General features: G+C 44.8%; 1 protein-coding gene across 1 annotated transcript in view; it reads right to left on the bottom strand.

Annotated features, from left to right (window-relative positions):
- RAB43 (RAB43, member RAS oncogene family) overlaps positions 1-23,789 on the bottom strand; it is a 40,226-nt gene that overhangs the window by 13,519 nt on the left and 2,918 nt on the right. The window contains exon 2 of the mRNA XM_077452152.1: positions 1,754-1,937. Within this exon, the coding sequence (XP_077308278.1) occupies positions 1,754-1,937 (184 nt within the window). The remainder of the gene's footprint in view (positions 1-1,753; positions 1,938-23,789) is intronic.

Genomic DNA, 23,789 nt, shown 5'->3' on the forward strand with positions numbered 1-23,789 from the left:
CAAAAAAAAGCCTGGAACTCCGCTTCAATGATGAACAGGCTATCCCTTGGTTTCCTCATGTCCAGTGCAGGACTGGGGACTCTAAAATGGTCCTGATGACATTAGGACTTTGTACTGTGGGAGCATGGGGGGGGGGTGGGGGACGACCGGTCTAGCATCGTAGAGAATCAGGTAAATAGATCTTCTTTTCTATGGCTCCGCTCCACTGCAAGGGATCATTTTTAACTAACTTTCCAAGAGTTAGGCTTTAGGAATTTAACACAATTTAGAAAACGTCCAGGGCATATGAGGGCACAATAGAAAAAAACAAAGTTCAGGGGCACGTGAATTATAATTTTTTTTTTTTAACAGAAAATGTTATTAAACAAATCAGCATTACATTGCAAAGTACAGTAAATCCGATATTACACAGTTGTAGAAAGGAAAAAAACCACCTTCATCCAGTAATCATTCTTAAATTCTACTTTCATAGGTCAACTTATACAGGGGGAGCACAAGGTTCACTGATCTCCTTCATGAGGCAGGGGTAGGGGGGTCTTCCAGTTTCCATCTCAATAGAATCTGGCATCTGGCATAATACAATGCGAAGGTAAGGCACAGTTTGCAGTACCTGTCCCCCTCAACGTCTGCCAAATGGCTCAATAGTAGTGTTTGAGGGTCGACCTGAAGGTTCGACCCGGTCACAGCATTTAGCGTAGAAACCACTTCCCCCCCAGTAGGGCTGGATTTTGGGACATGACCAGACCATGTGCCAGAAAGTGCCCACCTCCTGTTTACACCTTTGACAATTAGGGTCCCTTTGGGGGTAAATACGCGCCAGCCTCTGCGGGGTGAAGTAGGCCCTATGCAGGAATTTAAATTGTATAAACCTGTCTTTCGCGGCTATCATTGTGGGAATGTAAGAAGTCAGGCACTCCTCCCATTCCTCCTCCCCTAGGGACGGAATGTCCGAACTCCACTTCTCCCGGGATTTGGTCATAAAGTGACGATTCCTCTTTTCGCCCACAGAGAAGGGTCTGGGATACTATTCAGGCAAGGGAGCATGGGGTTGCCCCATAGGGGCATATGTGGGGAGATGTGGTTGGGTTTTCCATAGCTCCTCCTTGCCTCCCGCCAGACCCTCACCGTGGTACGCATCAAGCCCGTCATGGAGGAGCTCGCCCTTAGCCCCCGAAATGGTAGGTTACTCAGAGCTGCATAGGAGCCAAGGATGGCTGCCTCCATGGTGACGGCCGGGTTTTGTGTGGGCTGGGAGTACCACCACCGAATTGTGACCAAAACGGCCGCCCAGTAGTAGATCTGAAAGTTTGGGAGCGCCAGGCCCCCACCCGATAGTGGGAGATATAGTATCTGCTTAGCTACCCTGGGGGGTCTCCCAGCCCAGACAAAGGATATCAACAGACTCTCCAGTCTCTGGAAAAAAGTCCTGGGGATGTGGATGGGGGTATTACGAAAGAAGTACAGGTACTTGGGGAGATAGATAATTTTTAACAAATTGACTCTGCCCACTGGGGATAAAGGGAGAGATCGCCATGCCGTGCACCTAGCCCCTAATTGTGTCATGAGTGGCTGTATATTGTCCTCCAGATAGTTCTAAACTCTACCACTGACCTTAATCCCCAGGTATATAAAACTTTCCACCCATTTAAGCTGTGGATACGTGAATTATAATTTGCGTTATTTCCTGCAAGTCTTACAACACTAATGTCATACAAGACACTCATAAGGGAAAGTGTGAGACGATTTAACTCACCAATCAGCAGCTGTACGATGTTGGAGCCGGCATATTTCTTAACGTCCTCTATCCAGCGAGGAACAGACTCAAATGACTTTTTCTTGCTGATGTCATAGGCGATGATGGCTCCATTGGCGCTCCTGTAGTAGCTCTGGGTTATTGTGCGGAAACGTTCCTGTCCAGCAGTGTCCCAAATCTGCAACTGTTAAATGTAAAATACATCATAAAAGGTAGTACAGTAAGAGAGCCCCCTTAAAGCAAGAATGACCCAAACTTGACAGCTTATTACATTTTCAAGCAAGAATATAATTTATTTTTGCATAGTTCCACCCTGCAGCTTGCAACTGCTAGAATGCTTTGTCAGTGGACATCCCCGATTGCAGAAAATTCCATTTTAAAAATGGTGCCTGACGATTGTATGGAGTGCATTGGTTAACCTAGAATATGCAGATTTAAAGGGCAAAAACGAAGTGAAACTCATTTATGTGACCTGTAGCTTTCACTACTCATCCACATCACCTACCCCCTCCAGCCTCTTATTGTGAATGTGCAGCCAGACTATGGACATTCAAATATATCCTTAACAAGCAATACAATTAAACTTTTCACTTTGGATAGAGGACCTCTGCCAGGTTTGTTTTTGCAATCTGTGTCCCATTGGAAAAATTTCACTTCCTGTCCAATAACCTAAACAGGAAGTAGGAGGAAATCCATTTAAATTGAGGGAATGCCTGGTTGTCATCACATCTAGTGTCCCCATTGGAAAATCTACTATCTCTTTTACTGTACTGGGGACAACCCGAAGCATGGGAGTCTTTTACTTTCACTTTTGATGATAATGGTAAACAGGACAAATAAAGAGGGTGGATCAACAGCCATAAAAACCTAGCAGATGTTCTAATCCATCGCCACTCCATCCCAGACTTAAAAAAAAAAAAAATTCTGGGTCACACGAGTGTGCTTAGTTCTCTGTCTTTTGGCGAAGATCAAGTTTAGTATATGTTCTGATCAGTGTCCAGTAGGGGAGCTCGACCATCATTCTGGCCTTTTTCTGGAAATAACTGTCTATACATTATCCCTGATAGTATGATGGGGGCTCTGAAGGCTAGTACCGGCTGGAAGAGAAACTGGAGCACCCACAGGCCGTTGGGGGAGAGGAGTTATTCCCCCGGGAAAACTAGATGGGCCAGTTCCTCTGACTTGAATGGGTCTACCTTGTGTGGCCAAGGGTTGGGAAGGCAGAGAGTCTGCAGTGTCTGTGCCCCCTAGGAGTGGTCACCCCAGAATGCTCTTAGTAACACTTGGGTGTGGGACCCCACTTCATTAAAAACATTCTGCACTGACTGCGCCCCCATAGGCTAGGCCTTTTGGCTAAGTCCAGGGCAACCCTTAATACCGGGCCTCAGGGCTCAGCCGGGGCACATTGCACGGCCACGATTTTATCCTTCACAGTTGTCACCTTTTCACTTTTATGTGTTTTTTTTTTCTTTCACTGGATGGAGGGTGTGGGTCCTATCCTGAAGTCTAGAGGAAGGATTTGTGACCATCAGGTTCCTTCCTCCCCTGAGCTGGGGGGGGGGGGCTGGGGGTCTATCTTCAAGAGAGCCCCTTGACCTAGTACTCATTCATTGGCTCCGGCTGACCAAGAGCAGAGAGGAAACCTAGCCCCTGGCAGGAGCCTGGGGGTTGGACAAAAAGACCACCCTTCAATGCACGTGTGTGAGTGCTCTCCCATGACCCAAAATCAGCTGGCAGCAGGTAAAGCTCCAATGTGTATACTGCTGCTCCAGGTGGGTTTGCCACACCGTCTCTTTCACCTCCGGTGTATTCAGGTGCAAGCACTGCTCATCCGGCTATGTAAAACAAATACAATGTGATCCAAAGGGCTCCACACTTGAAAACTGAATCCACTTCACTGATAATCTTTAAAAACGCCACATATAGCAACAGCAAACACCGTGGGAGCAAGAAAACGCAGCCAAATGCTTTTCGCACTGCTACCACTTAATCATAGTTACATAGTAGGTGAGGTCGGAAAAAAGACACAAGTCCAACCTATGTGTGTGATTATATGTCGGTATTACATTGTATATCCCTGTATGTTGTGGTCGTTCAGATGCTTATCTAATAGTTTCTTGAAACTATCAATGCCCCCCGCTGGGACCACCGCCTGTGGAAGGGAATTCCAAATCCTTGCTGCTCTTACAGTAAAGAACCCTCTACGTAGTTAAAGGTTAAACCTCTTTTCTTCTAATTTTATTGAGGGGCCATGACATGGCAAAAGCCCAATGTCGGCTGATGTCATGCAGCAACTACTGGCACAGGAAAGACCCTGACCATATTGTCAGGATCCACCCAGATGCCTGAGTGACAGCTGGCTCCAGCTCTCAATGCTTAGCTGAGAGTCGAAGACCCCCCTCCCCCTCTCCAACACAGAGGTCTAGTCACTGCTCTCTGCTCAGACCGAGAAATGAGCGATCAGAGACCATTGATTACTCAGTTCTCTGGCTTAGAGCCAGCAGGGACAGACAGATGAAACATCACACCAACACTGCAGCATGGAAGAGAGTATGTATGTTTTGTTTAACAACCTCAAACTTCTCCTTTGAACAAGCCCTTGCTTACCTCAGTAGCTGCAGGCATTGTGAACAACAAATCCCCAAATTCATAGCAGAAGAGGAACTGAATGTCATTCTTACTGCAGCTCAGCTCTCCATGTTTCCACCTCATTAAGCACACACTCCGAGATTGTGCTGGAAGGCTGCAAAGGCACAGATTGGGGAGTAAGTGAACACAGTCACCTGAGCTGCTGAGCAATAAAGACCTGGGTGCTTCTGCTGTAAATCCAAGATTTGATTGCTCCACAGTGGCTGCAGCTACAGGGATCATTTGCTTTAAACACTGTCTATTACAGCAATGGACCAGTTGAACTTAGAAGGAGGGACGCCAGGCTCTAAACTCTGAAAGCCGGGCAAATAATTGATTTGGTGCTGCCAGCTTGGTAAAGAAAAAGTAAATTGTTAACATACCTTACCCTAAGACCCCTTTTACACTGAGGTGTTTTTCAGGCGCTAAAAATAGCACCTGAAAAATGTCTCCCCTGCAGTCTCAGTGTGAAAGCCCGAGTGCTTTCACACTGAGGCGATGCGCTGGCAGGACGTTAAAAACTACTGCAAGGTGTATTCACCTCTTCTAAACCACCCCTGCCCATTGAAATGGGCAGCGCCGCCGAATCGCCGGCAAAGCGCATGGGTCTTTTTAACCCTTTTACAGTCACTAGCAGAGGGCTAAAAGCTCCCTGCTAGGGGCCTGAAAACCTGTGAAAAAACAACAGTAGAGCCCCACTAAAAATAGCGCTGCTTTACCGAGACTCCTCGGTGTAAAAGCAGCCTAATCAGAAACAGGAGATGGATATGATTCTGAAGTTATTGGGGTCCATTGACTATGTAGGATTGCTATAATGAGCATGCCAACACGTGCTGCAGCACACCACAATGTACGGTAACAAAACATAGCAAGTTGTGGTGCGATATGCGGATAACAATAGTACAAATGCTCCTTTTTAGTGTGTTAACAGCCAGTTCAAAAGAATGGGCTGTGTCAATGCAACATGTGTTAATGCGCTCGCTTTAATGCGCCACAAAAATTTAATTGTGAAAAATGGAATTCATTAATAATGAAATGGCCACGTGTTCAGGGAATACTCGAATGCCCCGTACACAGGATTGGATTTCACGATCGCCAACAAAACTGTTTCGAAGGTTGTTGGCTCAAACGTGTCTTGCATACACACGGTCACACAAATGTTGCCCAACAATTCCAAAAGTGGGAACGTGGTGACGTACAACACGTACGACGAGCTGAGAAAAAGGAAGTTCAATAGCCAGTGCGGCTCCTTCTGCTTGATTCCAAGCATGCGTGAACTTTTGTGCGTTGGACTTGTGTAAACACGGTCGGACTTTCCAACAACAAGATTTTGTTGGCGGAAAATCTGAGAACCTGCTAGCAAACATTTGTTGGCGGAAAATCCGCCAAAAAATGTCCTATGTAGCATACACACTGTCGGACTTTCCAACAACAAGCTCACATCCAATATTTGTTGTCGGAAAATCCGACCGTGTGTATGCGGCATTACACTTTCCAGGGCAAAGACAAAGTTAAAGTTCACAGGTAGCTGCTTCTATGATAAAGTGCTGATCATATCATAAATCCAAAATGTTCAATAAAAACGGCCCCCATATGTAATATATAACCAGCATATTACCTGGATGGCTACAAATGCCAAGCTGTTGGAATGAGTTGATTATCACACTGTTGCAAAACTTCTCTTAGTAGTTACGTCACATCATACCAAAGAACAAAAGCTCCAGCATCTTGTGGAGGATTTACATATGAATATGTTCCTGGGTAGGTGTGGTGTACTCAGGGAAGAATGACTCAGATATATTGACTTCCCTTCAAGAACAATCTAGCTTCATTGTGTTTTACCTGAAACTTGACAAGGGCTTTCCAAGGCCAAATATTACCTTTTCTACTAGATCCCGTGACGATCACCATCCTATATTACATGTATGACATCACATGTGAAAACGCACAGACTTACTACTATGGTTAGAATAGGCACTTGTAGCCGAGAAATACCTTCTGCCATGGCATTGACTCCCCACTATCATATTAGGTGAAGCTTTCAAAACAGAACTAAACTCTGTCAATCAACATTACCTGTTTTTAATCCTTATATTTCTTGCATTAGTAAATAGAATGGTAGATTGGAAGTTATACTATACTTGCTTTTTTTTATTTTTGTTTCTTTGGTTGCTTCCTGGTCTCTGGCCTAGGCCACAATGACGTCAAATATCCTAAGAGTCTCATCTGGAGGAGGGTCTCTCTCAGCTAAAACACACCCACCTGTTTTCCACAGATGCACACAAATGCTCCTCCTGAAGAAGTAAGTGTTACCCCATGAAACGCGTAGCGAGCTTTAAGCCTTCATGAATTGAAAAATCACATGTTCCTGCAATTATGGGTGATATGTTGTATATACATGTCTGATTTGTGGATATTGATATTATCTAAATTGAATTACACTACTGTCTTTTGTAATACATTTTGTACGCTTTTAACACTCTGTTGGATCCTTCTTAAGCACCACTCATAAAAGTCCCATGGGCACATTTCCTTTTGGCTGGTCCCTCCTGTTTGCATGCCTGAACTAAGGGAAGATGGATTCCAGGGAGTAAATGCTACACAAATCATCTGCCCTTACTCAAGATGGCCATGGCTAGTAGTGCTGGGGCGGGCCTGAGAGACATTGAAAGGATGGGTAGATTTGCTTTGAATATTAAAAATGAATTAATAAGCATTTTAGTTTGAGGCACTCAGATACAGTTTAGTTCCGCTTAACTCTTTTACTGCTGTGTCATAAGTACTATGGTGGGACAGTAACAGGATGTAGCCAAGCTTCTATGTACTGTGCATCTACTATTTTAATAATAGTAAAAAATAAAAAAAAGACATTTATCTTGAAACAAACCATACCAAAACAAGAGTTCAGCTCAATCTTCATAAGGTCCCTTTCACAGGGGCTTTCTGATCAGATCCGCCCGTCAGTTTTTCAGGAGGACCTGATCAGACGCTTCATGCATTCCCCTCTACCGTCGCTGATAAAAGTGATCTCACTGTGAATCCGCTGCAGAGACCACTCTTATCAGAAAGAAGACCGCCGGTCGAAGAAGAGGATACTGGGGTTATAGCTGCTGCCATAACAAAGATATCCCTCTTCAAAATTAGGACATATCGGTGTGCGGCGATCCGTAACTGGTTAACCTTTGGGGAGTATCATCAAAAATGAAATTTCTATTGCAGGGAGTGCCTAAAATGTCACTTGTATCTTAGAGCAGACTTAGAAAAACGCATGAGCATGTGTGTACAGAACGGCTCCAGGTTGCCATATTCCATTGAATTTTACAATGGCTGTAGACTGAAAAGGAAAGATAATTTTATTAGCAATAAAATACAATATGATTTGCTTAGCAATTATATATACTTTTTTTCCCCACAAAAGTGCAGTTATCCTTTAACCGCTTGCGGATCAGCTGCTGCAGTTTTACTGCCACTGCGTGAAATCCCGTTACTGTACATGATCTCGCGAGGCTTGGATAGCAGGCGCTCGTGCGCGCCTGTCGCAAGCTCCGTGAGTCCAACCGCAGGTCCCACGGACTCAATGTCCATGGGGATACTTGCAATCATCTCACGAAGAGGAAGAACGGTGAAATGATAAATGTAAACAAGCATTTCCCCCGTTTTGCCTAGTGATACTGTCACTGATCACAGCTCCCTGTAATCGGGAGTGGTGATCAGTGTCGTGTCACACACAGCCCCCCCCCCCCCCCAGTTAGAATCACTTCCTAGGACACACTTAACCCCTGCAGCACCGCCTCCTGATTAACCCCTTCACTGACAGTCACATTTACACAGTATTTAATTGTACTGATCGCTGTATAAATGTGACTGGTCCCAAAATAGCACCAAAAGTGTCCAATGTATCTGCCATAACGTCGCAGTCACAATAAAAAAATAAAAATGTATCGCTGATCGCCGCCATTACTAGTAAAAATAAATATATAAATATATATATATATATATATATATATATATATATATATATATATATATATATATATATATATATATATATATATATATATATATATATATATATAGAGGCTTTTCCTCTATGGCGTCTGGGGTTTTTTTTTTTTATCCCGGAGTTCTACTTTAAGGACACTGGCATCTTGTGAACACAAACACTGATGAAAACAAATACCAAGCAATGTTCAGGTGTGACTTGCTTGTTTTAGAATAGTTATCTGACACAGCAGTCACGTAGCACACCGTGGCCTTCTATCACATCTGCTGAGTCAGATCTCCTCATAAAGCAGGTCACACATGGATCCAAGTTCAGCCAGTTCAGCAGGGACTGGCCGAATATCAGTCCATATGTTGGCAGGGTGGTTGTACAGAAGTGGATCTGCCGATTGGCATCTATACAACCACCCTGACTATTTTTTCCAGATCGATCAGTGCCGCCAGCTACAGCCAGCAGTGCCGTCTATCCACCGTCAGAATACAAAGGCACAGTGGGAGGAATCCTCCATCCAACTCCAATGTATGGATGCAAGAAATAGTCATTTTTTTCAACTTGATGGTGGAACGAAAAACAAAAAAACGCCCCATCTATGGGCTGTTTAAGAAAAGCACTGAAGACAGAGCTCCAGATCGCATCTGTGTGTGTAGAGAGGGGTTTCAGCAGAGAAGATTTCAATGTAGTTACATCAGCAATACTGAAGCACACAAGTGAAATAAAACTCATCCAATTCAGCGGGAATTTTAATGGAGCAGAAAACTGGCGTTTGTGCCGTGCATCACAGAACGGTTTCAGGTCTCTGCGCGCAACCCGCACCAGTTTCTATTTTAGAGTGAAACAGAAGCTGGCGCAGAGTCCGCACATAATTAAAGTGGAGGTCTGCCCTCCCACAACATATTTTACAAATACTGCAGTTGCTGACTCAATATATGGACACTTACCTGTCCAAGGATCTGGTGAGGTCGGCACCCCAGCCAATCTTCGGATTAGCTGTCGGGTGCAGCCACCACCATTCCTGGTAAGGGAACCTGGCAGTGAAGCCTTTTGGCATAACAGCCGGTACCCTACTGCACATGCGCGAAGCACGCTGCGCTTTCTACTTGGCCCGGTGGGGGAGGAAGGAGGCCAAACTTCCGAGAGACCAGACTGCGGCACCATCTCCCAGAAGTGCGTAAGGCAGGGCTCGACAAACCCCGGGCGCCAGGTCGCATTTGTGACTAGAATTAGCGACCTGGCGCAGCACAGCTGGGGGTATCCTGTCTCCGTGCACACCCCCGCGCCGCCGCCGGCAATTGAGGCTGCGGCTTTGAGGCCTTCTGCGGTCCTATGTTTCCTTCTGGAATCTGGCGCCCTCTAGTGGTGGCTGTTGGTATGACAGCCAGCAATGCTAATGGAGCTTTCACTGCCCGCCCATCTCCTCCCCTTTACTTAGAATAAAAAATATATATGTTTAGGAGTTCTAACAACCAAGAGAATAAAATGTTGGTCGTTGCAATACTGTCTGTCACACCGTATTTGTGCAGCGGACTTACAAGCGCACTTTTTTGGGGAAAAATTATTTATTTAATTAAAAAAAATAAAACAGTAAAGTTAGCCCAATTTTTTTTATATTGTGAAAAATAATGTTACGCCAAGTAAATCGATACCCAACATGTCACGCTTCAAAATTGCGTCCGCTCATGGAATGGCAACAAACTTTTACCCTTTAAAATCTCCATAGGTGACGTTTAAAAAATTCTACAGGTTGCATGTTTTGGGTTACAGAGGAGGTCTAGGGCTAGAATTATTGCTCTTGCTCTACCGATCGCAGCAATACCTCACGTGTGGTTTGAACACCCATTTTTTCACTGTTCTTTAAAAAAAAAAAAATTGTCACTTTTATTCCTATTACAAGGAATGTAAAAAACCCTTGCAATAGAAAAAAGCATGACAGGTCCTCTTAAATACGAGATCTGGCGTCAGAGAGACCTCAGATCTCATATTTTCACTAAAATGCAATTTAAAAGACAAAACAAAAAAAACAATTGTCATTTGAAAAAAATAAAAATAAATAAAATGTCCCTCTAAGAGCTATGGGCAATGACTTGGAGACAGGTGGCGGGGGGGGGGCTATCTTCCCCTCACTCATCTCCATGTCAGGCCAGGGACAGGTCCAGATTGCCGTTACGGACCCGGCTCCTAACTTTTTTAGCTGGCTCCTAGATTCCAAGCAAATTTGTCAAGCCCTGGCGTAAGGTTATCTGTCAAAAAACAGGTCCTCCGTGAAAGGTGCCAAATGTGGTCCCGGAGGGGGAGGGGAGAGGAGAGGAATAAGCGGAATAAGCAGAAAACTGCTGCAAATCCCCACTAGGTCAGACCTATTGTACAGGATGAGATCTGTCCACAGACAGCTCAAATCTTTCTCACTCTGCTCTGGCAGTGATTACATGACACAAGCAGAGCATTAGTTTCAAAAGGTAAATCTGCCATAATTTTCTATCACAAAAGTAAGTATACCCCTCACATTTTCTAAAAAATTTTCTTCTTTTCATGTGACAACACTAAAGAAATTACACTTTGCTACAATGTACAGTAGTGAGTGTACAGCTTGGATAACAGTGTAAATTTGCTGTCCCCTCAAAATAACTCACACATCCATTAATGTCTAAACCACTGGCAACAAAAGTGAGTACACCCCTAAGTGAAAATGTCCAAATTTGGCCCAATTAGCCATTTTCCCTCCTAGAGTCATGTGACTTGTTAGTGTTACATGGTTGCAACCTGTGAAGCTCTGGTAAACTCCATCATGCCCAAGAGGGTTAAGGCAGTGCTGGAAAATGATGGTGGCCACACAGAATATTGACAGTTTCACTTAGGGGTGTACTCACTTTTGTCAGATACTATCACACACATATATAAAAAAAATGTATATATAATTTTTTTTATATATGTGTGTGATAGTATCTGACAAAAGTGAGTACACCCCTAAGTGAAACTGTCAATATTTTGTGTGGCCACCAATAAATAAATAAAAAAAATATATATTTATTGGTGGCCACACAAAATATTGACAGTTTCACTCAGGGGTGTACTCACTTTTGTCAGATACTATCACACACATACATTTTATTTGTTTTTATATATATATATATATATATAAAATAAAAAACAAATAAAATGTATGTGTGTGATAGTATCTGACAAAAGTGAGTACACCCCTAAGTGAAACTCAATATTTTGTGTGGCCACCAATAAATAAATAATAAAAAAAAAATATATATATATATATATATATATATATATATATATATATATATATATATATATATATATATATATATAATACACACACACACACACAAATGAATGTGTGTGTGTGTATCTATATATAGTTTAAGAGTGTGCTACTGCTTTAACACACACATGTAAACACGCAATGCATTTAGGCAGCTCATTCATTTAAATCACTCCTACAGCATTGCTTTTAGTGCAGTGTAAGGTTGTGCGTTACAATGCATACAAGTGTGTTAAGCCGCCCATATTTGGATCGAATCCCCGGCCGGTTCAGCCACTGGACTGCGTACAACCAACTTGTCAGATATTTTACATGCTATTGCATTCTGCCCACCAGGAAGGCCCCCCCATCAGCAGAACACAATAGCGCTGCAGGAGAAGATTCCCTAATCAACATTGACTGTGTTGATGGGGGAATTGAGCAATTTTCTTTCCTTCCATACCAGTGCATGGCTTGCCTTAGGGCCAGTTCACACCAGACGCAGTTCCGTGTGCTTTTTTTCTGCACTAAAAATGCATGCATAGTGTTTTTCATGTACTCCAATGGCTCTAGTTCACACCATGCAGTAAGTTTCTGGTGCAAATACTGACCGGAACTGACTGTATTGGTGCAGAAAAAAATGCAACTGCATCTGGTGTGAACTGGCCCTGACAGAATGTGGTGACTCTCTAGAAAAAATTGCCCATCAAGTTTACCTTCCAGCAGAACAAGAGTTGTATCATACCCCATATATTATTATTATTATACCCCATATAATACAGATACTCTTCCACACTGGTGGGAATGTACAGGTTATCCTAACGCTCCATTTAGTCACACTTTCAGCGTTTTTAGTAGCTCGAAAAAATTCAACATCTAAAAACGCCATGGCTCTCCGGTGTCCCTGTCCACACCTCTATGTAGTATTCCTTGTAACTCGAAAAACTACATGCGCTTCTTTTGAGCTTCAAGCATTTCTGGCAGTTGAAGAGAATATTATTATTTTGTTCCCTTTGGAGTCATTTCGACACAAGGTAACGTTACACAACTTCTCATACAGGCCAGGGAATAAACCGGTTCAGCTTTCTGAACATTTCGTTACCTATCATACAGATGACAGTTGGGGGTCATCACACCTGACCACACAATCACTACAGAAGTACGGCGACAATTGTTACTTTTTTAAATTACAAAGAAGCCGAAACAATCACTTTTTTTTGCCTTTCCACATTGCAACTTTCTGCCTACCTGGGTTCCTATTATATGGCTGTATTTGCCATGAAAATTATTACAGAACGCAACCCTCGAAGCTGAGCTCCAGGCAAATAAACCCACAGAGTACAAATATGAGAGTTGTCAAAAGAGCTGCATTTCTGTTCATCCAATCCTGTGATTTACACAGCTCTGCCCCACAGCACAGTCCTGTCTAGCAGGGCAGGAGACCCGATTTTCCTTAGCTCAGTAGCACATAGCTAAGCTCAGTAGCACATAGGGCACCTTAACCCCGCTTTTGCTACAGCGCACTTACCACATGTGGGTTAGCTGCACTTTTCCATGAGCTATGAGTAAGCTTGCATTGCTGTGATCCTGTTTTTTTTACAATAAAAGGCATAAGAAATTTTCTTTGGGGGGGGGCTGTCCAGAGATTTTCAATTACTCTCAGTAGTTGTATGAGAGGTCTTTTGTGTTCCTGCGGACCTGCCTAGAGCGGTGGTATCCCTTCTCTCTACTTTCCCCTAGACCTCTGAGGTCCTGCGGTTTTAGTGCAATTTCAGAAAACTCCTGCATATTTGGTGTGCTGGATAACTCCAGGACATCATAGCAGTTTATAGGACAGACTAACCCGCATGAAACCCCCAGGAGCTGCGCTGTGTCCAAAGAGCGGGCCAGCATGAAGTCACCTTAAGTCCCCTTTCACACTGGGGCAGGAGCGGCGTCATTTTTAGCGCCCATTTACTGTCATTTTAGTGGTGGTATTTTCGGCCACGAGTGGGGCCGTTTTACCCCTCTACTAGCGGCTGAGAAAGGGTTAAAAGCAGTGCTTTGCCGGCGGTATAGCAGCGCTGCCCCGTTGATTTCAATGGGCAGGAGTGGTGTATATCTCTCCTTCACCACTCCAAAGATGCTGCTAGCAGGACCTTTTCTACTGTCCTGCCAGCACACCGCTCCAGTGTGAAAGCCCTCGGGGCTTTCACATTGGAGAGACAGCAGTGGCTCTTTCAGGGTGCTCTGCAGGTACTATTTTTAGCGCTGTAGCACCTGCAAGGCGCCCCAGTGTGAAAGGGGTCTAAGACTGGTAGAGATCTTATCCCCCCCCCCCCCCCCCCAAGCCTGTGACTGAACAGTATATTGCAGAATGAGCTCAGCTCTCTGCTCCTTGCCCTGCACCACACCCGATTGGCTCCTGACACTGTTTCTTCCTCTCCCAGCCTGAGCTCTGCTGTTCAGAGACTGCAAGAGGGAGATACAAAGCCAAATTCAGGTACTTACACCAAAATATTACATCTACAGATGTATTACTTAATACAAATCTGCATTGATTGTGTATTTAAGCTTTGAAGTCATACTAAAGTCTTGTTTTCTTTTTTTGTTTAAAAATAACAAACACGTTATACTTACCTGCTCTGTGCAGTGGTTTTGCACAGATCGGGTCCCTCGCTGGCACTCCTGCCCCCTCCCTCCTGAGTGCCCCCACAGCAAGCAGCTTGCTGGGGGAGAGAGGGGGGGGGGTGGGGGCGGGACAGCCGAGCCGCTGCTCTGTGTTCCCCCTCTCTCTCTCTTCTCATTGGCTCACTGACTTTGATTGACAGCATCGGGAGCCAATGGCCAATCAGGAGGGAGAGTCCCTCGTGCAACAATCGCTGGATCTAGATGGGACTCGGGTAAGTATTGGGGGGCTGCTGCACACAGAAGTTTTTTTTTATCTAAATGCAATCCAATAAAAGGACTGTAAACCCTTATTTAAAAAAAACAAACAAAAAAAAAGCATCTTATACTTACCTCCGCTGTGCATTTAGTTTTGCCCAATCCTCCTCTTCTGGGGCCCCTGAGCGACGCTGGTGGCTTCTCCCCACATTGGTTCTGCCCTTTCTGTTGCCATTACTGCATGACTGGTCAATGAAACAAGGATGGGTTAGCCTGGGTTCACTCAGGCTACAGGAATAGGTTTTTACCGTCTGCCAACCCACCAAATGAACCTGGGTGGCCACTCTGATGCATATACAGTCCCCTGGTCACAATTTTAATATTGGCACATCAAACTCGTCCATTGAAGTCACTAAACTGTGAGTCAAATGCTTGGCTTGTGGTTGCAACACAATATTTCAATTCAGAACAACTTTCAGAAGGGCAGCGGAGGTTGATATCCTTGTAGATGGGACCTTACGGCAATAACGGAGTTCAAAATTTGAACTAAGGATTTGTATAATGTTATGGGGTTCCTGGGTCACTCCTCAAGATCACTTATGGCATACTCTGAGGCTTGATTCACTCTAACGCGGTTTTTGATGCATTTTGCAGAAATGCAGGGACATTTTTTAACATGGGTTCCCATGGAACATGTTCACATCAATGCATTTTTGTGCTTCTGCCTTTTTGGAAAGAGTCGGGGACTTTTTTCATGCAAAATGCAGCGTTTTGCATGTAATAGAAGTCAATGGACCCGCATCAAAAACGCAAGTACCGCGTTTTTACCACAATTTGCGTATTTTTTTTTCACGTTTTTTTCACTGTAAATAGTTGGTTTCTAAGCAACCACAGTGTAAAAAAAAAAAAAAAAAACGCGGCAAAAATCGCGGTAAAAACACGTGTCCAAAAACGTGACAAGCACCGCAAAAACGCTCAAAAGCAACATACATAGATGTGAATCGAGCCTTAAAGAGGAGGGGCGGTTTAAAAAAAAAAATTTTTTAAAGTCAGCAGCTGCAAACTCTGTAGCTGCTGACTTTTAATAAGCACACTTACCTGTCCAGGGCACCCGCGATGTTGGCTGCCCGAGGCTGACCCGTCCCTCGGTCTCGGGTCCCGGCACCGCCATTTTGGCTAAGGGAAACAGGCAGTGGAGCCTTGCGGCTTCACTGCTCATTTCCTACTGCGCATGCGTGAGTCGCACAGCGCTTTGTGAATGGGGCGCGCTGTGTTCTGGGACACACAGATCCCAGAACACAGCGCGACCCATTACCCAGAAGACGCCACACGGAGGAGAGAAGACCGAATATCACCGCAGAGGAGGAAGAGGCAGATTAGGATGATGTGCCTAGCAAAAGGCATTTCTGGTAAATAAAAAAAAAAAAAATGTTTTCATTTTTTTTTTCTGATTTTTTTTCTAATTTTTAATGTATTTTTTTTTTTCAGGGTGGCCCTCCACTTTAAGCAGGCCATACACTGAGAAAATGTATTTCCTGCATCCATGGGTCGATTCCCCCATCAACATGGACAATCCTGACAGGGGAATCCCTCCCGCCGAGCCACTGTCTTCTCCTGGTGGGATAAGCTGTCCCCTCCGGGAGAAGACAGTGATTATTGCTAGTGACCAGCCACTAGCGATAATCACATGCAAAATTCGTCAGGCTGGTTGTATTTAAGTTGATTGATCAACCTGGCACATTCAGCCTGCCCATACATGGTTTGAATCAGCAGGAACAGGCCAAGATTCAAACTGTCTAGCCTTAAACCTCCAGGAACTACTTTGCATTGAAAAGAAGGTGTAATTTAACAATTAGGTAAATCTCTCCATAGCTTGAGATTAAATTTACAGGTGTGGCTTACCTAACCATCCTGTCTACCATTATAATTCAATGAGGAGGCAATTCAAAAACACAGCATGGAGCCCAATGACAAAGGAATCCTGTTCTAAATAAACGGGAAGGTTTAAATCCACTAATGGACAAGTATAATGAAAGTCAGGAGCCAGTTTGTCTAATCCAGGAGCACGCCTAATTGATTTTTTAACCGCTTCAGCCCCGGAAGATTTTAACCCCTTCCTGACCAGAGCACTTTTTGATATTCGCCACTGCATCACTTTGACAATTGCATGGTCGTGTGACGTGCCACAAATAGAGCTTTATTTTGGTGGTATTTGATCACCTCTGCAGTTTTTATTTGTTGCACTATAAAACAAAAAAAGGAGCGCCAAATTTGAAAAAAAAAAAAAGCTATATTTTTTACTTTTTTCTATAATAAATATCCTCCAAAAATATATTTTAAAAAAACAACAACATTTTTTTACTCAGTTTAGGCCGATATGTATTCTTCTACATATTTTTGGTACGAAAAAAAATAAAAATAATAATAATAATAATAATATCACAAGAAGCGTATATATTGATTGGTTTGCGCAAAAGTTATAGCGTCTACAAAATAGGGAATAGTTTTATGGCATTTTTATTATTTCTTTTTTAGTAGTAATGGTGGCGATGTGCGATTTTTTTTATCAGGACTGCGACATTATGGCGGACACATCGGACATTTCTTGGCGCTATTTTGAGATCATTGTCATTTATACAGCGATCGATGCTATAAAAATGCACCGATTCCTGTGTAAATGACACTGGCAGTGAAGGGGTTGACCACTAGGGGGCAATGAAGGGGTTAAGTGTGTCCTAGGGAGTGATTCTAACTGTGGGTGGGTGGTCTTCCAGTCACATGACAGCGATCACTGCTCCCAATGACAGGGAGCGGGTGATATCTGTCATGACACAAGGCCGAACGGGGAAATGCCTTGTTTACACAGGCACTTCCCCGTTCTGAGACCCCGTGACACGATCGCCGGGAAACCCGCTGTACGCGGCGGGCGCCTGCTATCCCCGCCTCTTAAAGGGGACGTACAGGTACGCCCATTTGCCCACCATTGCCATTGTGCTGACGCATATCGGCGTGCGGCAGTCAGCAAGTGGTTAATGTCTAACGCACACTGGGTGCATGAGGTCGTATACTGTAAATTGTGGGCATATCTCCATGCCTGGAACACGCAGCTGTCCTTCACAGCTGTCCTTAGTAATGAATGGCTGTATGTTTATGCCACAACTTGTGTAAATCCATGCATACAACCTTGAATGCAGGCTGTCTTTATTCAGCGGTGTGCAGGGTAAGGCATACGTTACATAAAAAGAAGTAGTGGTGTAAACCTGCATACAGTCATTCATTACACTGACCGGCTGTACATGGCCGCTGTGTATACCAGGCAAGAAAATACACGTGCAGTTTACATTATTATGCTGCCATGTGAATGGGGAACCAGCTCCATTGATAACTAGAGAAACCCTCAAAAGTTAGGCTCCTCCTGTATTTTCTAAGAAGCACTGAGTACCCAGATCCTGGGATTTGTCCAGCTCAGCCTTAAAGTGTTACTAAACCCACAACAGTAAAATCTCGCCATATAGGCATTAATGCATGCTTCATATACTCGCTGTGGAACCTACATAGTTAGTAAGGTTGAATAAAGACACTGATCTATCCAGTTCAACCTGAGTGAGTGAAGGTGCATGTCTACCCTAAGGAGTTAATCCTCTGCATTGTGTAAAAATGCTGTTTGATCCTGTATGCACAGATCCTCCTCCTCTCCTCTTCTTCCACCGACTCTAAAACATGTCCGGATAAGACCTCTTTTACACTGGGGCCGCGGCGCTCATTTCATCTGCGCTTTTCAGCCACTAGTTGGGAGCTTTTAACCCCAAAAGGAGGTGTTAAAAACGTCCGTGTTGCGGCGCAACCGAAGTGCTTTTCAGGCGCTTCGGAAGTGCTGCCCATTCATTTCAATTGGCAGGGCATTTTGGGAGCACTGTATACAGCGCTCCCACACCGCCCCAAAGATGCGATCCGCAAGCGCACCACCCCAGTGTGAAAAGACACACTGAAATGAATGGGAGGCGGTTTTCAGACGCTATTTAGAGGCTATTTTTACCGCTAAAATGCCTGAAAACCGCCTCAGTGTGAAAGGGGTCTAAGACAGAGTTACTGGAGTCAAACTGCACATGCTCAGTTTAGTGTGTATTGCTAGAGAGTTTATTTCTTGGGAGGGTGCATGTGATCACCACAGGGCCAATCAGCACTATCCAGACAGAGGGTCAGGGATCATTCATTCTGATAAATCAGCCAGTTCAGTATGAAAACTTCTCCCTACAAGCTAACCAGACACTGATAGAAGTCACCAGACTGGTATATCCCCTTGCTGCTGAGCGTACGCAGCTGTGCGTACTAGGCTTTCGGTGGTTATACCGGGATGATGCCCGCAGCTGCAGTCATCATCCTGGTACTGTTTTTTAGAGCCGGCAATCAGCTTTCCAGCGATAACAACCGATGCGGCTTAAAGCCGCTCTGCCTTTATACCGGAGAAGCGGGAGGGGACACCCCCCCTCCCAATGCCAACCATATGCAGGGGTGGAAAGAAGCACCCATTTCCATGTGTCTAATTTATTAGATCAGAAACTGTACATATTAACATCTTTGCCTGGTCCAAAAACTGAGATAAAATGGTTGATCGGTTACATTTAGAAATCGAAATATCTTTACTATTAGACTCTACAGAAAGAGCTTCGTTTAACCTGCAGCTGTTCTTTCACTGTCCTAATATAGTACAACTGAAACCTCCATGAGTAATACCAAACACCGCTACTAATACATATCACAGTTCCCGTATGAACACCAGCTGTACATTGCTGCACACCTCAGTAGTCTTAAAGCAAACCTATATGTTAGACATCTTCAAACAAGCAGGAAAATAGATTTAAAACAAGCTCTCACTGATCTCTGTAGCTGCAGGTGCTCTGGAGCAATTCATTCTCAAAGTTCACAACAAAAGCATTCAAGTCCTTCAGATCATTCTCTCTCCCAGGGCTTCCTCTGTATTTGGAGATCAGAAGGCTGGAAGGCTGCAAAGTCAACACTAGAGGGGGAAGCTGAGCTGTGCAGAAAACAACTTCAGTGCCTCTTCTATGAAGTTTGAGGATGAATTGCTCCACAGCTACAGATGTCAGTGAAGACTTGTTTTAAAGTGGTTGTAAACCCTTACAAACCACTTTGACCTACAGGTAAGCCTAGATTAAGGCTTACCAGTAGGTCCAAGAAATATCTCCCAAACCTATACGGTTTAGGAGATATTTGCCCGAAGATGGCCGTAGACAGCGGCGCGCAGGCGCACTGAGCGGGGCATCGTCGATGATGGCAATGCCGCGAGTCTCGGCTCCCGTGCGCGGGAGTGACATCATCGCTGCTCCGGCGAATCACAGCGCCGGAGCAGCGAGACCCATGGAGACCCACCAAGAAGATGGATGCTCAGAACTACAGGGGACAGCGGTGACTTCGCTGGCTCCTGTGTCAGGTAAGTGACACATAATGGACTACTATGCAATGTATAGTAGTCCATTATGCTTTGCCTTTACAGGGAATGAAAGAGGAAGTAAACTCATCAGGGTTTACTTCCTCTTTAAAGCTTGTCCTTAATGTTTATGTTTATGTCTATATAAGAACATTAATGTTTACATCCTGGCTGTATGTTTCACTTTGAAATAGTACCCCAGACAAAACCAGTTCCGTTTTGGAAATAAATGTCATCAGAATAGAAAGTGAAAAGCAAAAATTCAACAACAGACAACAAAAACCTGACCCTACCCAACTTTATCAAAGCCTTCAAAAAGCTCAATTTCAAATCCCGTCAATTCTGTTTCTTGTATAATTCTGCCAAATAGAATTTATGTGCCGGCTAAGGCATAATGTTATTTTTTCGGATTTGATAGAGTGCGAAAGGGTAAGACCCCCTGGCATGTTTTTACTGTGGTGTCTGCTGGTGAGATTGACCCTTGGATTTATCCTGCTAAACAAAAAGTAAGGAGAATCTCCTGCTCTCTAGCTCCCTTGTCACCTCATCCCATGCTCACCTCCAGGACTTCTCCCGAGCCTCTCCCATCCTCTGCATCTCCTACTCTGTCCACTTTCAGACAATCCCTGAAAACTCATCTCTTCAGAGAGGCCTATCCAGACCCACCTAACTACTGTACATGTATTTTCTCCATCAGCACATCCCCCACAGTTATCACCTTTTTAGTCTCTTGACCCTCCCTTTTAGAATGTAAGCTCTAATGAGCAAGGCCCTCTGATTCCCACTGTATAAAACTGTATTGTAATTGTACAGTCTGTCCTTATGTTGTAAAGCGCTGCGTAAAACATCGGCACTAAATGAGACGGCATTCACACTTCAGGGTTTGGCAGATTTGCTGCGATTTCAAAGCACTGACGTGTGAATGAAAAATCGTGGGACTCGCATTTGAGAATCCATTCGTCTCAATGACACCTAAAATTGTGAGGCGGGTCTAGCGCAATTGTCGGGCGATAAACAATACCATTCCACACGAAGCTTGTTGCTCCAAAAAAAAGAAGTTCAGGAGCTACTTTTGGGTGACATGCTTCTGAGTTGCCATGATTTACCGCACGACAATCGCGGCAGAGCCGAGGCCGATCAATCGCTTGGCTCCGGCCGCCATTCTCAGTGAGGGAATCAGGAAGTGAAGTGTTGCAGCTTCACTTCCCGGTTCCCTACTACGCAGGCGTGAGTCACACAGCGCAATGAGAATGCTCCGCGCTGTCTCTGGGATTCGTGTGTGTCCCAGCAGACGGCGCGGCAGGACAAGAAGAGGCATAGACTCCCGTAGGAGTCTATGCACGGAAGTGGGTGCAAATGCCTGTCTTAGACAGGTATCTGCACGTGCCAACTGTGGCACCGGAGGGGGAGAGGGTTCCCATGAGCGGAAGTTCCACTTTAGGGTGGAACTCTGCTTTAAGTGTGAATGCAGTCTAAATCCCGTATAACAATAATAATGTCAGAGTTGTCACGAGAACAGGAGGTGAGGGGAAATATTCCAATGGGGACAAAAGGTTTTGGTGACAATTACCTAAGATAATTCCTCTCACTTCCTGTTGTGTCTTTAAGACAGGAAGTAAAGAATCTCCTAAGCAGGTCACAGACAGCAGAAATAAAAAAAAAAATCCTGATAGAAGTTTTAACCCTCCGTGTTGGATGACAACATAAGGGGAAAGCTCCCCAATGGGGACACACACAGCAATATATAGACCTGACACAGCATCAAGCTCGTCTCCATCTAAAACTAAAGAATGGTTTTGCCCAGAGGTGAGATTTATACAACCAGAGGGGTTTGTATTGCGTGTTCTGTTAAACTCTGACTTACACAAGGAACACAACAACAGGATGTGTCTGCCTGATTTTGCAAGAAGACTTTCTCAACCTGTTTAGAGAACAAAGACAGTGAGGGCCGGTCTGTGACAATGACACAGGAAAAGCTGTTCAAACAGAAGAGAAGTTCAGCTGCTGCCCAAGGCTCTCTCCATGTAATATATCATATGAACACGGACTGCTGGAATCTCCATCTACAGAAAAAAGACATGACAGCGACTCGTAACCCCAAACACAATCGTCATGTAAAATGCAAGGCGTTAGTCTTAGAGCACCTGTCACTGGGTGGCCATACACATAACCATCTGATCAAATGAGTCTTCACAGAATCTGCCAGAAAGATCGAATCTATGAATTATGGAAACATAGGGGTTGGTTTATAAAGAAATCATAGTTATGCTCAGTGACAGTGCATTTAAATTTACTAGGGGGAAAAAAAAAAAAAAAGCGAATAGGCTCTATCCTGTTTTATTCAAATGTAAATCAGTTTAACCAGTTGCCGACCGCCGCACGCCGATGTACGTCGGTGCAATGGCACGGGCAGGCATAAGGACATACATGTACGTCCCTTGCCTCCCGCGGGTCAGGGCCCGATCGGGCCCCCGCCCGGTGCCTGCGGCGGTCGGTATTCGTTCGGGAGCGATCCCGGACGAGGGGACGGCCATTCATTCATGGCCACCCCCTCGCGATCGCTCCCGACGAATAGAAATCCCCGGTGACATCACTTCCTCTCCTGTAATGTAAACACAGGAGAGGAAGTGATGTATTCTCTCCTCCGTGTCGGTATTTTTCGTTCCGACACGGAGGAGAGCGGATCAGTAAGTTGCACCAACACTCTACACACACAGTAGAACATGCCAGGCACACTCACACCCCCCCTTTACCCCCCGATCACCCCCCCAATTACCCCTGCCCCCCAGTCACAGTGACACCAATGTCATTTTTTTTTTTTTTTTTTTTGCATTGGTGTCATTTGTGACTGTAATAACTGTTAGGGCAGTTAGAGTTAGCCCCCTTTAGTTCTAATGTACCCCCCTAACCCCCCCAATAAAGATTTAACCCCGTGATCACCCCCCGTCGCCAGTGTCACTAAGGCTGGGTTCACATTGCAGCGGTTTATGAGAACGAATGTGATTCGCACCGCACTGCAGTGCAAATCACATCCGATCTCTGTGCGATTCGAGTTCAGCCATTCGCCGCACCCGCCGCACCCGCCGCAAATTCGCACGGGACCCTTTTTTTGGCCCGCAGCAGAATCGGATCGCATGGGTGTTCACACCATGCGATCCGAGTTTGCAGATCGCACTGCGATATGCGAACTGATCTGGGGGTGTCAGTAACATTTCACTGACACTCCCAGCAGTTCGCATAGGGCAGTGTGAACTGCCGCCGGGAGGCATGCGATGCGGGAACCCGCCGCGGATTCGCGGCGTTTCCGCATCGCTCCAGTGTGAACCCAGCCTAATAAGCGATCATTTTTCTGATCGCCGTATTAGTGTCACAGGTGACGCTAGTTAGGCAGGTAGGTATTTAGGTTCGCCGCAGCTTTTTATAGCGCCAGGGACCCCCATATACTACCGCATAAAGCCCCCTGATTGCCCCCTAGTTAACCCTTTCACCAGTGATCACCATATAACTGTTACAGGTGACGCTGGTTGGTTAGTTATTTTTTTATAGTTTCAGGGCACCCGCCATTTATTACCTAATAAAGGTTTAACCCCCTGATCACCCGGCGGGTGTCATTTGTGACTAATAACTGTTAGGGCAGTTAGGGTTAGCCCCCTTTAGTTCTAAGGTACCCCCCTAACCCCCCCAATAAAGGTTTAACCCCGTGATCACCCCCCGTCGCCAGTGTCACTAAGGCTGGGTTCACATTGCAGCGGTTTATGAGAACGGATGTGATTCGCACCGCACTGCAGTGCAAATCACATCCGATCTCTGTGCGATTCGAGTTCAGCCATTCGCCGCACCC

Source organism: Lithobates pipiens, unplaced genomic scaffold, assembly GCF_037356315.1.
Source record: "Lithobates pipiens isolate NorthernLeopardFrog02 unplaced genomic scaffold, aLitPip1_a1.2 Scaffold_23, whole genome shotgun sequence".
Classification (NCBI taxonomy): Eukaryota; Metazoa; Chordata; class Amphibia; order Anura; family Ranidae; genus Lithobates; species Lithobates pipiens.